This window comes from Chiloscyllium punctatum, chromosome 30, assembly GCF_047496795.1.
Source record: "Chiloscyllium punctatum isolate Juve2018m chromosome 30, sChiPun1.3, whole genome shotgun sequence".
Lineage (NCBI taxonomy): Eukaryota > Metazoa > Chordata > Chondrichthyes > Orectolobiformes > Hemiscylliidae > Chiloscyllium > Chiloscyllium punctatum.
This window is the reverse complement of record NC_092768.1, coordinates 52,140,640-52,157,022: the sequence shown is the minus strand read 5'-3', so window position 1 is coordinate 52,157,022 and position 16,383 is coordinate 52,140,640. Positions and strand designations below refer to the sequence as shown.

The window sequence follows — 16,383 nt, the reverse complement described above, 5'->3', positions numbered from 1 at the left end:
CCCCTCTAACGCCAGAGGGAGAAGTCTCAGAATATAAAAAGGTCACCAATTTAAGACTGAGATGAGGAGGAGTTTCTTCTCTGAACGTGTTGAGAGTCTTTGGAAGTGCTTCCTGCAGAAAGCTGTGGGGGCACAGTCCTGGTGTCCATTTCAAGCTGAGAGAGATTCTTGATCAGTCAAGGAAACCAGGACTATTGGGAAGAGGCAAGGAAGTGGACTTCGGGAATGTCAGACCAGTCATGAGCCTATTGAATGGCTGAGCAGGCTTGAGGGGTTGCATGACCTATTCCTGTTCCTATTCCTTATGGTCTTACACAATGGGCAGAGTGGCCTCCTTTTCTCCCCCACACATAGTCTGTGATTCAACATTAGTAAAGGGGCCAGACAGCTCAAAGCTGCTGCAGCATTTCAGTGTGATCATGATTGATATATTCAGTGCTAATCTCGTGCACTACCCCTGTATCCGTGGTGTCTTTCACCTGTAGAAATCCAACAATCTCTCTCTTAAGCAAACTCAGTGACTGAGTCTCCATCATCCTCTGCGATGCAGAATTTCAAAGATTCATAACAGTCTGAGTGAAGCATTTCTTCCTCATCTCATTCCGAAATAGATTGCATTCCCTAGGTCCCCACCACACCTACTCCCCTCCCACCCCTGGAAAAATATCTATCCTGTATTTTCCCTGTCAATCCCTTAAAGAGCTTTGTTTCTACGAGATCACCTCTCACTCTGAACTCCAGAGAATAGAGACCCAGACCAAATAACCTGTCTTCAGCAGACAATCCCTCCCTCCCAGGAATCAGTCTGGATAAACCTGTGTTAAAGTCTATAGCATGTACCTCCTTCCTCAAATAAGGACAGCAAAATTGCACAATATTCAAGGTCTGTTCTCAACGAGGCTCTAGATAATTGTACTAAGATAGCTTTACCCCTGTAATCAAAACCCCTGGCTGCAGAGGAGAATTCTGAATTGCTTGTGTAGCTGTCTATAAACTTTCACTGTGTGGTGAACAATGCCACACACTTAAGTCCCTTGGAAATTCAATATGTCCTAGCCTCTCAATATGATAAAAGGTGACACAGACGATGAAAAGCATAGATAGAGTGGATAGTCAGAGACTTTTTCCCAGAATGTCTATCACAAGGGGGCACAATGTTAAGGTGATTGGAGGAAGGTTTAGGGGAGGTGTCAGAGGTAGGTTAAATGAAGGGTATGTAGGTTAGTCTGATCTTAGAGGTAGGATAATATGTCAGCACAACATCGTGGGCCAAAGGGCCTGTACTGTGTTGCACTGTTCCATTTTCTATGTAATACATTTTACAATTTCCATTCTTCCCATTAAAGTGGAAAATCTCACAGGGATGTCTTCACCATATTCCATTTGTTAGGGTTATGCCCAGTCACTCAGCCTCCCCAAACCCCTTTTGAAGCATCCTTGCATCCTCCTTATAACTCACACTACTACACTGTCCTGTGGCAACTTCAAAGTCGGAAATATATATATCGACTCCCCAAATCAAAATCATTGATGTAGTCATATTGACAGTGTAGTAGAATATAGGGATGAGAGGAAGTATGTATGGAACATAAATACCAACACAGATCTATTGGACTGAATGACCTGTTTACAGAAACACAGGAAATAGAGGCTGAGTAGGCCATTCAGCCCCTTATGCCTGCTGTACCATTCAATATGATTGATTTTTGACCTTGATACCGTTTTGCTGCACTATCCCCATAATTGTCATGTTTCAGATTTTGAACTCTACCTACTTTTATCTTGAACATACTCACTCCTGGCCAGCCCTCGGGGAAAGTGAATTCCAATGATTCACCACTCTCGGAGTGTGTGACATGAGTTCTACAGAGGGACTGACAAAGAGTTGCAATGGCTGCTGTAAATACGGATTTACAATAAGATGCCGCTCTGGGATTGTATGAGAGAAATCCAATTCAAAGTCGAGCAGCAAGCTGGTGAGACAAAGGGTTCAGGTTCCTGCAGCTCAGTCTGGTCTCAGGGACCGAATACTGCAACGGACCGTCATGCAAATAGTCCAGGAGAAAGTGGGGGATGCAGGTGCTGGAGATTAGAGTCGAGAGTGTGGTGCTGGAAAAGCACAGCAGGTCAGGCAGCGTCCGAGGAGAAGGAAAATCGACGTTTCAGGTAAAAGCCCTTCATCAGGTCATGCAAATAGCGTTTGGCAACTGCAGGGAACTATCAGTCATGTCAGGGTCGGACACATACATCGACAACCTCTCCCTTTGGAGGCACTCTGTCAGGATCAAGGATGACCTTCTGATTCTAGCATGCTGGAGGCAGTGAAGAATTTCCTCACCTTTATACTGACACACGTATACTCAGAGCGATATCAGCAGAGACGTTTCAGATGAAACTCGATGGAGGAAAACATGAAGTGACACAGTTTGAGAAAGAAAATATACTCAATATGGTTTCTTAAATAAAAAAGTTAAAAGGGAGTACTTAGACCTTAAGTTCCAGGTACTGAGTAAAAGTGGAGACAATTGATTAAGATTTATTCATTATATCAATATCTGTGGGAGGAGAGTGTAATGAGAATCAAAAAACGTTTACAGTCCAGGTAGAGATCATTCAGTCCATCAGATCTACACTGGCTCTTGGAGCATTTTGACATCGTGCCAATCTCCCGCCTTTTCTCTGTAACAGGCACGTTGTCTCTACCTAAATACCCCTCCAATGCTCTCCTGAATGCCTCAGTTGAACCTACCTCCACTACATTTCCAGGCTGGACATTCCAGACCCTAACCATTCACTAGATGGAAACGTTTTTCTCTTGCCTCACATTTATTTCATTTGCAAATCACATTAAAACTGCATCCTCTGGATCTAGGTCTGTTGACAAATGGGAACAGTTTCTCCCTATCCACTCTGTTCAGACCCCCCCATGGGCTTTTGAAAACTTCTGTCATCTCTGCTTAGCCACCTTCTCTCCATGGAGAAGTCCCAACTTCATCACTCTATCCTTATAGCTAAAACGTCTCAATTCTGGAACTACTCTCATTTACCTCTTCTGGACTCTCTCCAACATGTTCACATCTTTCCTATAACATGGTGTGCAGATTTGTACGCACTATCCCAGCTTTGGCCTAATCAGGATCTTGTATAAGTTCATCATTAATATCCTGCTCTTGTACTCTGTGCCTTTATGAATGAAGTCAGAAATAGTGGTTGCTTTATTAACAGCTCTCCCTGCCTGTCCTGCTACATGTAATTGACTTGCATATCTAAGTTTCTATCCTACTCTACCCCCTTTAGACTAGTACCCTTTGTTTTACACTGTCTCTCCACATTTTTAATAACAAGGTGGTTCACTACAGTCTGTTGTACTGCTGGCTACATACTCACCATGTGATACTTATTATACAGCTTCTGAAGGACTATGGTGAGAGGAGACTCTATAAATATCAGCAAGGTGAGCTGGCATGAGAGGGAGACCATGAAGAAGAGGATGCCAACTGTCTTCACCAAGCTTCGCAGGAAGATATTCACATTGGCTGCAATGGAGCGACTCGTGAGGGCAGTGTCAGTGGAGAGGCGTGAGGTGATATCACCTGTGGAATAAACAGAACAGACTAATGTCTATTAAATAAGGACAGTTATCACAATACAACAGCAAAACAGGAGCGATACTAACCACCATCTAGAGCTAATTCATTACAGTCATATGATTGTTTGTAATGAACGCACTGTCATACCAGCCTGGTATGGTGATTTCCCAGCCCAGCCGGGCAGTCTCTTGACAGCACCTGGTGGTCTCTCGGCCTGGCATAGCCTCAACATGGACTTCCTGCCTCGGTGATTCCAGAGTGGTTTCCCACCCTTGTGAGCCTCAAGGTGAAGCCCAATGCAGTCTGGAGTCTAGGTGCCAGGGTGGACTGGGTTGGAAGTACTGTTGTTCTGAACTTTTCAGGTTCTCTATTTTCTAACGTATTCTCACAATATGTAACTTTTTAATTTCATTATTTTTCTAGCTTTTCTTTCCCTAAGAACTTGTACCGAAGAATCTATGCCTAGGTATCTTGTAACAGTAGCTGGAGGAAATACAGCTGTTTGGTGCTGTCCTTACCAGACCGAGTTATTTCAAAGAAGCCGATTTCCTGCTGTACCAGGGATGAGAAGAGCAGTTTTCGAACCCGTTTGTTCAGTCTGTACATTGTGAACATGAAGAGGCCTCCCCGGAGACCGGCTGAAATGGAGCTGGAAAAGGAACAATTCCTTCAGTCAGAAAGGGCTGGAGGTTAATGGGGTGTGTGTGCTGGACTCTGCAGTCCCTCCCTCTCTCTCTGTGGGAGCTGTGGAACTGCTGAATTAGAGGTTCCCATCTGAACACAGGCACAGTCTGTTCAATATGAACAGAGTGCAGGAATCGACCATTCAGCCCCTCCAGCCCAGTAACATCATGACTGATCCGATTCTAACTTCAAACCCATGTTCCTACCTACACCTCTCCCAATTTAGCTTTCACCCCTTTCTTTAACGTGCCCACCTCTGCCTTAAAAATATACAAGGAAATGGGTCTAGTTCAGTTGATCAAACCTGATCAACAAGGACAAGTTGGGCCAAAGGTCTGTTTTCATACTGTATGTCTCTATAAATCTGCTTCCACCAGCTTTTCAGATCAAAAGTCACAAACACTCACAATCCTTTGAGACAAAAACTTTGCCTTGACTCTTTTAGTTTTAAAATGAATCAGGGCTTATTTTTAAACAGTGACCCCTAGTTCGAGGTTCTCCCACAACAGAAAACATACCTATATCAACTTAAGACCCTTCAGGACCAAATTTGTTTCAATCAAGTCACTTCTTACTCCAGTGGATACAGGCCTAGTCTGACATTTCCACACAAGACAACTCGCCCATTCCACATAATAGTTCAGTAAACATTAACTGAACAATCTCCAACACCTTTGCATCCTTTCTTCAGTGGGGCAACCAATCCCATCCACAATGCTGCAGACGTGGTCTCACCAGCACCCTGTGTTACTGAAACATGACCTGCCTAATATGCAATTCCTTTTGCAATAAATAGTAACATTCTATTACTTTGCCTACAGGATATTACTTGGCACAGTGGTTAGCACTGCTGCCTCACAGCACCAGAGACCCGGGTTCAATTCCCACCTCAGGAGACTGACTGTGTGGAGTTTTGCACGTTCTCCCAGTGTCTGCGTGGGTTTCCTCCGGGTGCTCCGGTTTCCTCCCACAGTCAAAAGATGTGCAGGTCAGGTGAATTGGCCATGCTAAATTGCCCATAGTGTTAGGTAAGGGGTAAATGTAGGGGTATGGGTGGGTTGCGCTTCGGCGGGTCGGTGTGGACTTGTTGGGCTGAAGGGCCTGTTTCCACACTAAGTAATCTAATCTAATCTAATGACATTCTGTACCTACATATTAGCCTTTCACCATTCATTTACTAGGGCATCCAGATCCTGCTGCATCGCAGAGCTCTGCAACCTCTCATCATTTAGGTATTAAATTTCTTTTTATTCTCTCTGCTAAAGTCACTTTGGAAGGAACAGCAGGATTAATGGTAAGATTCTTGGTAGTGTCGGTGAGCAGAGGGATCTTGATGTCCATGTAAATAGATCCCTGAAAGTTGCCACCCAGGTTGATAGGGTTGTGAAGAAGGCACACGGTGTGTTAGCTTTTATTGGTAAAGGGATTGGGTTTCAGAGCCATGAGGTCATGCTGCAGCTGTACAAAACTCTGGTGCAGCCGCACCTAAAGTATTGCATCCAGTTCTGGTCACTACATCGTAGGAAGGATGTGGAAGCTTTGGAAAGGGTGCAGAAGAGATTTACCAGGATGTTGCCTGGTATGGAGGGAAGGTCCTATGAGGAAAGCTTGATGGACTTGAGGCTGTTTTTGTTACAGACGAGAAGGTTAAGAGGTGACTTAATAGAGACATATAAACTAATCAGAGGGTTAGATCTGACACTTGGACTATTCCACCGAGTCCAGAAATGATCGGAACCTCCACAGAAGGAGATAAGTGCCTGGTGCTGCTGATTCCTATTGTCCTAGTCCTGCAGTGGCATACTTCATGGGCTGCATTGACCTTTTGACCCATCATGCACTGAGCAGCTCCCCCTCAGAAGCAGCCATGGTGGGATGGATAAACAGGGGGAAAAAAAAAGTGGCTTCATTCACTGTGCCTGCGCAATGGCGAATCGAAAATGAAATCAACTTGTTGGTGTTGTGTTGCATTTCCAGTTGGCGAGCTTTGGTCAAAGATTTCGCTGGCCTTCAACATCTAATTTTTATGTCACAGAATCATACAATCTTTGCAGGAGGCCATTCAGCCCATTGTGCACTCCCCCGTTGTATTACCTACTGTTAATGTTCTGCCTTTACCACATATCCCTGCACACCATTTCTTTCCAAATAATCACCCAATGCCACTCTTAATGGCTCAATTGAACCTGCCTCCACTGTATTTCCAGGCAGTGCATTCTATATCTTAACTACTCGCTGTGTGAAAACACTTTTCCTCAAATCACCTTTGCTTTGTTGGCACATTGATACAAATCTATGCCCTCTTGGTCCTTTTAAGTTTATGAGCAGAAACATCTGCATCCAGTCCAGCCCACTCATGTTTTGGAGACCTCTACCAAATCTCCTCTCCGCCTTCTCCTCTCCACAGAGAGCAGTCCCAACTTCTTCAATCTATCATTAGAAGCAAAGTGTCTCATCACTGGAACCATTCTTGTAAATCGATTCTGTGTGAATCTAACGATTGTTAATAGATGAAAAAGTGAAAGTTTACCTGCATTTGCCATGCACCAACACACTCAGCAGCGTGGTTAACTCTGTCAATATGTCATACAATCGCTTTGCTAATTTATGTAACAGGGTATCAGGTACCAGTGAAGCTGTACCAGAAAAGGTGGAGGGGAATGATCAGATAAACTCTTCCGTAGAAAGCCTGCTTCCCTCTTTGTCCTTGGTTTCTGCCCATACCTTTGATCCCTTTAGCTTTAAGAACTGTATGTAATTCCCTGAAATGTTTTGGCCTCATCTGCTTTCTGTGGCAGAGAATTCCACAAGCTCACCACTCTCTGGGTGAAGACATTTCTCTTCATCGAAGTCCAAAAGGCCCACTCTGTATCCTTAGACTGTGACCTCTGGTTCTGGACTGCCCGGTCATCAGAAACACCTTCCCTGCTTTCACCCTGTCCAGTTCTGTTAAATTTTTAAAAAGATTTTGAGAAGATTCCTGCTCATTTTTCTCAACTCCAGTAAATATACTTCTAACTGATCCAGTCTCGATTCATACGTCAGCCCTACCAGCTCAGTCTGATAAATCTTTGTTGCATTCCCTCCATTGCCAGAACATTCTTCCTCAGATAAGGATACAGAAACGACACATAATACTGCAGGAGAGGCCCCACCAAGGCCTTACATAACTACAGCAAGATACATGAACACGCTTGACCCATTCCTCTGAAAGTTCACTGCAATTCAAAAACTAAGACGACGACTTGGGACTGGCTTCTGGTTTAGTGTCCAAGCTATGCGAAGTAGGTCCGTGAATCACCTCTTTCTGATCCAGTGAGCAGTGTTGGAAAGTATTTGTGTGGATTCCTGGTGGGGACTGAGTTTGACAGCGATGTCCTTCATATTTAACTGTCAGTAGGCCGCTGTTAAACTTGTGTAAGTCCCACCTCAGTTGGAGTCGGGTGCCCTGTTCTGGTAAGAATGTGACCGTGTTGGAGATTGCAGAAAACATTCACAAAAACGGTTCCAGGGATGAGGAACTTCGGTTATGAAAATAGATAATACAGGTCAGAGCAAAGAAGGCCAAAAGGAGATATGATAAAGGTTCTTAAAAATTATGAGGGGTCTGGTCAGTGTGAATGGAGAGAAAGCTGTTCCCAATTGTGAAAGCATCGTGAACGCAAGGTCACAGATTTCAAGTAATTGCGAAAAGACGCAAAGGTGATACGAAAGGAAAGCTTTCTCATACAATGAGTGGTTAGGGTCCGAGAGGCTGGTTCAATCCAGACATTCACACAGGAATTACACTGTTATCTGAGAAGAATGATGTTCAGAGTACAGGGGGAAGGCAAGGCAATCCCACAAGACACGTGTTTTCATTTGAGGTGTCAATACGGACACGATGGGTCAAATGGCCTCGATCTAACCTGGAAAGGATTCTGTGAAGTGGAAGCAGTGCTCTCCTGCCAATATCATTGGACTAGTAATACAGACACCCATGTTCATGCTCCAAATCCTTTTGCACTAACCAATCACCACACAATAATCCTTTCCTAACGCCAGTCTAACGCACACCCCTGATACCAACACCTTCCATTCAGGCTTGACCTTATCCCATCCTAGCGATACAGGACACACTCTCTCTCTCTCTCTCTCTCTCTCTCTCTCTCTCTCTCTCTCTCTCTCTCGAGGGTGGGGGGGTCAGTGACGAGCAGCCATCGCCATCACTGACAGCTTACCTTCCCATGGAGCTGATGAACATGTAGAATATGGCGATGAGGAACGCTCGATGGTCAAAGTCAGACTTCAGTAAATCAATCACCTTCCCTGCATAGTAAGGCATGAAGACCTCACCTGAAATCAAACACACATTGACACAACATGAATACTATCAGGGGATGGGTGAGGGTGCAGGGGGACGGCTTAGAGAGATGGAATGAGACAGCGGCTATTGGTCAGAGGAATACAGACAAAGTGGGGGGGCTGCGTCAGAGGGATAGAGGGAAAGACAGAGAGGGGCAGGTCAGAGACAGTGGGGAAGTGGGTGGGTCAGAGAGATACTGAGGAAAAGAAAGGAGGTAATGGATCAGAGAGATAGTGGGGAAGAGAGATAGTGGGGAAGAGAGAGAGGGTAATGGGTCAGACAGATAGTGGGGAAGTGAGAGGGGTAATGGGTCAGAGAGATACTGAGGAAGAGAGAGCGGTATCAGTCAGAGAGATAGTGAGGAAGAGAGAGGGGGATAAGGTGATACAGAGAGATAATGTGAAATATTGATCCCATGTACCCCACTCACTCTGGTTCATGAAACACGTTTTTTACTCTGGGATCCACTCCTGACTCTCCTTACACAGGACAAGTCCCACCACCCTTGTTCCAAACCCCTTCTCACTCTGCAGACTACCCCTTTTCGTCAGGTTCCTGGATAACACTCCCACCAGATCCTACTCAATGGCCCCACGCTCTGGCTCCCCAATTCACTCTTGTCACTCCAAATTCACCCCTCCTTCCTTTTCGGCATTTCCTCCTCCATCCTTCATCCCCCTCCCTCAATCACGGTGATCAGATTCCTCCACCCGTCTCCACATAAGAATAGTATCGAGACATCAGTGAACAGTATAGAAACAAACCCTTTGGTCCAAGCCAACCAGATTCTGAAACTAAAATAGTCCTGCCTACATATGCTTGGTCTCTATCCCTCCAAATATTTCTTATTCATGTACCAATCTAAATTTTATTTAAACATTGTAGGTGTACCTGCATCCGCCACTTCCTCTAGAAGTTTATTCGACATTCAAACCATTCTCTGAGGAAAAGAATTGTCCCTCATGTCTATTTTAATCTTGAAATCCCCTACCCTATGAAAAAAGACACCTGCCATTCACATTATCTACACCCCTCATTATTTTATAAAGCTCTAAAAGATCACCACTCAACATCCAATGCTCCAGTAAAAAAGCTATCAGACTACCCAGCCTGACCTTTATTAACTCAAATCTTCCACAACATCCTGGAAAATCTCTCCCGAATCCATTCTAACTTAATACCGCGCTCCTGTATCAGGGAGACCAGAAATGGACAGAGTACTGCAGAACAGGCCTCGCCAATGTCCTGTATAAACTCAACATAACATCCCAACTCTTATACTCAAATGTCTGAGCAATGAAGGCAAGCATGCTAATGTCTTTGTAACCTTGTGACACAAACTTCAAAGAATTATGTACCTGAACTTTTTGGTCTCTGTATTCTATAATAAGGGCTTTTGTCCGAAACGTCGATTTTCCTGCTCCTCAGATGTGCCTGACCTGCTGTGCTTTTCCAGCACCACTCTAACGTTGACACTGATCTCCAGCATCTGCAGTCCTCACTTTTGCCTAATACTACCCAAGGCCCTCATTCTAACTGTATAAGCCCTGCCCCTACATTTTACCAAAATGTAGTTACTCACATTTATCCAAATTAAACTCCATCTGCCACTCCTCAGCCCACTGACCAATTTATTGAGATCTCTATAATCTCAGACAGCCACTACACCATCTTGGTGTCACCTGCAAACTTACTAATCATGCTTTCTATATTCTCATCTAAACCATTTAAATAAACAACAAACAAAAGTGGACCCAGCACCTATTCTTATGGAAGCCACTGGTCACAGACCTCCAGATCTGTATCCAATCTGGATCCTATGTGATTTAACTTTACTCATTAGTCTACCATGTGGAACCTTGTCAAAGGCTTGACTTATGTCCAAGTAAACAAAGTCTACCAGTCTGCCCTCATCAATCTTCTTACTCAAACAAAGGAACAATATTGGATATTCTCCAGTCCTCTTGGTCCTCTCCTTTGACTAAAGAAGAAAAAGATTTACAGCCCTGGAACAGGCCCTTCGACCCTCCAAGCCTGTACTGATTCAAATCCACTGTCTAAACCTATCTCCCAATTCCTAAGCATCTGTATCTCTTTGATCCCCACCTACTCGTGCATCTGCCCAGACGCACCTTAAATGAATCTACCGTGCCTGCCTCTACGACCTCTGCTGGCAACACGCTCCAGGCATCTACCATCCTCTGTGTAAAGTACTATACACATGTATCCCCCTTAAACTTTTCACCTCTCACCTTGAAAGCGTGACCTCTAGTTATTGAATCCTTCACCTTGGGAAAAAGCTTGTGTCTATCCACCCTGTCCATACCCTTCATGATTTTGTAAACCTCAGTCAGGTCCCCCCTCAATCTCTTTTTCTTTTTGACTAAGCTCTCAGTTTCTCTGGTCATCCAAGTTTCCTCAATCTTGTCATTGTTATCCTTCACTTTCACAGGAACATGCTCGTCCTGAACTTTAGTCAACTGGCCTTTACACGATTCCTACATGCCCGATGTGAATTTACCCTCAAACAGTGATCTCAATCTGCACTACCTGGGATTCTGCCTAATCTCGTGGAAGATAACCTCATTTCCAGTTTATTATTTTCACCCAAGACTACTTTTATCCTTATGTAAAAGTAACTTAAAGCTTCCAAAACTTGCACTCACACCTCAATCTGGATCCCTCCTCACACCACCCCCACCCCCAACTCTAGATCAGCTCACTCCTGTTGTCAATGCATACTGCATAAACTCCATCCCCTCAATTGAGATCATCTCCCTGTCCCCTCAATATGGGTCCCCTCACTACTCTCAATCCAGATCCCTGCACGATCCTCAGGGCTGGTCCCCTTACCCTATCCCCATCCTGGATCACCCTCATTTCTCCCACTCCTACTCCCTCTGTCAATCCACAATTTCCCCTCTCCCCGTGTCCCCCATCCCTGTCACTCCCCTCCCCTAACCCCAACCTCCCCCTCCACTCCACCCCACCCTGGTTACTCCCCCAGATCCTTTTCCCCCTGGGACACTCAACCCAGACACCCCCCCCCCCCCCCCCCGGGTCAATCTTCCAGTCCCCTCCAGCCCTTCCTGCCACCTCCCCCCACAGTTTGATCCAGCCCGCTCACCGGGGTCACTCTCACCCCTCCCCCTGGGTCACTCCGCCAGCTCCCTCACTCCCTCCAGGTCACTCCCCCCCACCCACCCTCGGTCACTCCCCCAGCCCCTTCTTCCCCACCCCGGTCACACCCCCAGCCCCTCCCCCTGGGCCACTCCCCAGCTCCCTCCGTCACTCCCCCAGCCCCTCTCCCCACCCCACCCCACCCCACCCCCGCCCCCCGGGTCACTCCCCCTCCCCCCGGGGCGGACTCACCGATCACGGCCAGGGTGAGGAAGATGAACGCCCCGCTCAGAGGGACCAGGTCGGGCCGGGACAGGGCGAGGAGGCGGCGCCTGATACTGCGCTGTGTCCCCGGGAGGGAGCCGCGGGCCCGGGCCCGGAGCAGAGCCGCTGCCGCCGCCGCCGCCTCCAGGAGGGCGAGGGCCAGGCCCGAGGCGGCGTGAGGGAGGAGGAGGGCGGCCAGGGAGCGGGGCGCCAGGCCCAGGCTCAGCCCCAGCCCCAGGGCCCGGGCCCGGGCCGGCAGCAGGAGGCGGTACAGAGCCGGGGAGAGGCCGCAGCAGGCGGTGTACAGCAGCAGCGGGCGGTGCAGGCCGCCCAAGCTCCGGCTCAGGGCCAGGCTGAGAGCCAGGGCCGAGAGGGACGGCACCGGCACCGGCACCGCCAGCAGCGAGAGTCCCAGCTGCAGGAGAGGGGGCAGGGCGGACAGGAGCAGGCGCTGGGGCAGGGTCCGGCCCGGGCCCGGGGCTGGGGCTGGGGCTGGGGGAGAGAGCGCTGCTCCCGGGGACTCCATGGGCAGCTGCTGCAGACAGAGACACAACAGTGTCCCCCAAAAGTTTCACTTTCACTCCCAGAGACAGAGAGAGGGAGGGAGCCGCCCCGGAATAAAATCATCATCAAATAAAGATCAGGAACATAAATCCAATCATTAATATCAATAATAAAGATCATCAAATAAAGATCAGTAACAAAAATCCAATCATTAATATCAATAACAAATATCATCAAATAAAGATCAGGAACATAAATCCAATCATTAATATCAATAATAAAGATCATCAAATAAAGATCAGTAACTTAAATCCAATCATTAATATCAAGAACAAATATCATCAGATAAAGATCAGTAACAAAAATCCAATCATTAATATCAATATCAAATAAAGGTTATTAGCATAAATAAAATCATGTTTGTATCAATAACAAACCACCAAATAAAGATCAATGACATAAAGATCAATGATGTGGAGGTGCTGGTGTTGGACTTGGGTGGACAACGTTAAAACTCATATAAATACCAGGTTATAGCCCAACAGGTTTATTTCAAAGCACTAACTAGAACAGAATCACCACAGTGGGGAAACAGGTCCTTCACTTCCAACAAGTTCACACCGAACCTCCAAAGACCAACCCATCCAGACCCATACCCCTACAATATAACTCTACATTTTTTCCCATCTCACCTACACATCACTGAACACCACGGGCAATTTCCCATGGCCAATTAACCTAACCTGCACATCTTCGGATTGTGGGAGGAAACCAGAGCACCTGGAGGAAACCCACGCAGACACGGGTCCCAGGTCCCTAGCACAATGAGGCAGCAGTGCTAATCACTGTGCCACCCCTTCTTCATCAGGTAAGCTAGTGGGGCAGGATCATAAGACACAATGTATAGCTAAAAGTCATAGTGTCATGCAAGCGAAATGATAAATTGAAAAAACCTAGATTGCTGTTAAGTCTTTCATCTTTTAGAATGGGTTGCACGTTTCAGTTCATTACTATGTAAATCCCAGAACTTCTTTTAAGTCACATTCTCAAGATAACTTAAGGTTTTATAAAGAAAGGTGACATCTCAGCTCAGAAAATGCATTGAAGGTGTGAGGTTAGAGTCTGTCTTCCCAATATTAAGCCAGACCGATTCTATTTCCATAGTAAGAATTTGTAAAACATTACATGGATTGCCTGCCTGCTGATCGTGTGCTTTTTGAGCAAAATAGAATGTACCTGCAAATATAATTCTGCAAATGCAAAATCAAACCATCGACTGAAATGTGTGTGCACGTGCATGAGAGAGAGAGTGTGAGTGTGTGTGTGTGTGAGTGCACATGACAGAGTGTGTGTTTGCATTTGTGCATGCTTGGTAAAGTGTGTGTGTGAGTGTGATGGAGTGTAAGTCTGTGAGACGGTGTGTGCTTGTGTGTGAGTGTTGGGGATGTATGTGTGTGGGTATGAGAGAGAGCATGTGCATGAGAGAGGTTCTGCGCTAGTGTGTGAGTATGTAAGTATGTGTGCTTGTGTGTGAGAGAGTATAGTGCAGTGGGGTCACATGTAGCGTGACATGGTCCAGGTTGAGGCCATCCTCATGAACTTGGCTGTCAGCCTCTGCTCGGCTACTCTGCATTGTTGTATATCCAGAAATCTGCCTTGGAAATGGTCATCCAAAGATCCGAGGCTGAATGTCCCTGAACACTGGTGTTCCCGGCTGGGAGGGGATTGTTGCACGGTGTCCATTTATCTGTTGTCATAGCCTCTGCTCAGTCTCGACAATGCACCATGCCTTGGGACGTCCTTGCCTGCTGCGTATGAGATAGACAACGTTGGCTGAGTCACATGAGTACCTGTTGTGTACAAGGTGAGTGGTGTCCCCACGTGTAATGGTGGTGTCTACACTCTGACACGTCTTGCAGTGGTTGCTATGACAGGGTTGTGTGGTGTTGTGGTTGATGTTGTCCTGAAGGCTGGGCAGTTTGCTGCAAACAATGGTCTGTTTAAGGTTTGCCGATTGTGTAAAGGTGAGAAGTAGAGGTGTAGGGAAGTTATTGGCAAGATGCTCATCCTCATCAATAAATAAATATCAACACCATTAATATCAATAATAATTATCATCAAATGAAAAGAACAAAATTATCAAATAAAGATCATTGACAGAAATAAAATCAAATTAATATCAATAACACATATCAAATTAATATCAATAACATAAAATCATATTAATGTCAATAACAAATATAATCAAATTAATATCAATAACAAATTAATATCAAAGAAAACAGGACAAACTACACCTCTGAAAGACATACTGTTGTTACAATTGAATGTTTTCAAGAAGGAATTAGATATAATTCTTAGGATTAAACCAGTCAAAGGTTATGGGGGAGAAAGGAACAGAGGACTGAGTCAGATGATCAGCCATTATCATATTAAATGGATAGGAGGCTTAGAGGGCTGAAAAGCCTATTCCTGCTCTATTTTCTCCGTTTCTATGTCACACTTCAATGCTGCTGCCAGGCCACTCTGCTCCCAACTCATGTTTTTAGATTAGATTAGATTACTTACAGTGTGGAAACAGGCCCTTCGGCCCAACAAGTCCACACCGCCCCGCCGAAGCGTAACCCACCCATACCCCTACCCCTACATCTGCATCTATAGATGCATCTACCCCTTACCTAACACTACGGGCAATTTAGCATGGCCAATTCACCTGACCTGCACATCTTTGGACTGTGGGAGGAAACCGGAGCACCCGGAGGAAACCCACGCAGACACGGGGAGAACGTGCAAACTCCACACAGTCAGTCGCCTGAGGCGGGAACTGAACCCGGGTCTCTGGCGCTGTGAGGCAGCAGTGCTAACCACTGTGCCACCGTGCCGCACAGAACAGGGGGCAATTCCAGCCTCTACGGAGTGGTTCGTGTGTGGAATGAACTTCCTGAGGAAGTGGTAGATGAGGGTATAGTTACAACGTTTAAAATACATTTGGATAAGTACATGAATAGGAATGGTTTGGAGGGATATGGGCCAGGAGCAGGCAGGTGGGACTAGTTTAGTTTGTGATTATATTCGGCATGGACTGGTTGGACCGAAGGGAATGTTTCCATTCTGTCTGACTCCTGGAGCATCTTTTAAAGATGAATAACTCTGTTTCCAAACAGTATATCACTCACTTTTGGCTTCTTTGGGGCAACACAATGGCTCAGTAGTGAGCACTGCTGCCTCACAGCACCAGGAACCCAGGTTCCAGGTTTGAGGGATGCTATTCAGAGGGTTGGTGTGGACTTAATGGGCTGAATAGCATGCCTCCACACTGTAGACGTTCTATGATCAAAATATAAATATCAATAAAATGATCAATAACATAAACATTAAATCAATAACAAATAGCAAATGAATATCAATAACATAGACATTAATAATCAGCCTAAGAATATTTTTCAGAGGGGTCCCGCCCTTTCACATAATATATTTCTCCCACCTGAACGAACTAATCTTTCCTGCACTCTGTCATTCCTTCACCCTCACTCAGGATATCTCCTCACCCTCTTTTCTGCTCCTGCAGCAACACTTAGAGCTGTGTCAACCATTTTCGTCCCACTCAATCTCTCCCTTCGCCACACTGCTGAAGAAAACAGCTCTCAAAGGGTGAAACCATAAGATGGTGTTTTGGGGAGTGAGAGTTGGGGAAGGGGTTGGATTCTCAGTCTGTCTGAGGAGAGAATCCTTGAGCTCCCAGGTCATGACTGCTCTGAGCACCCAATTGACCATAGACTGAGATCAGACAAATCTTTTGATTGAACAAGGGCACTCGCCTCTGACTGGCCATAGTTCCCCTTGACTCCCCCTAAACTGTATTCCTCTTTAGAGTTT

General features: G+C 45.9%; 1 protein-coding gene across 1 annotated transcript in view; it reads right to left on the bottom strand.

The window, feature by feature from the left end:
* Positions 1 to 12,645, bottom strand: part of LOC140455510 (antigen peptide transporter 2-like) — a 30,837-nt gene extending 18,192 nt beyond the window's left edge. The window contains exons 1-4 of the mRNA XM_072550455.1: positions 11,992 to 12,645; positions 8,495 to 8,609; positions 4,109 to 4,239; positions 3,388 to 3,593 (exon numbers count right to left, since the gene is read on the bottom strand). Of these exons, the coding sequence (XP_072406556.1) occupies positions 3,388 to 3,593; positions 4,109 to 4,239; positions 8,495 to 8,609; positions 11,992 to 12,529 (990 nt within the window). The 5' untranslated portion in view covers positions 12,530 to 12,645. The remainder of the gene's footprint in view (positions 1 to 3,387; positions 3,594 to 4,108; positions 4,240 to 8,494; positions 8,610 to 11,991) is intronic.
* Positions 12,646 to 16,383: the final 3,738 nt, after the last annotated feature.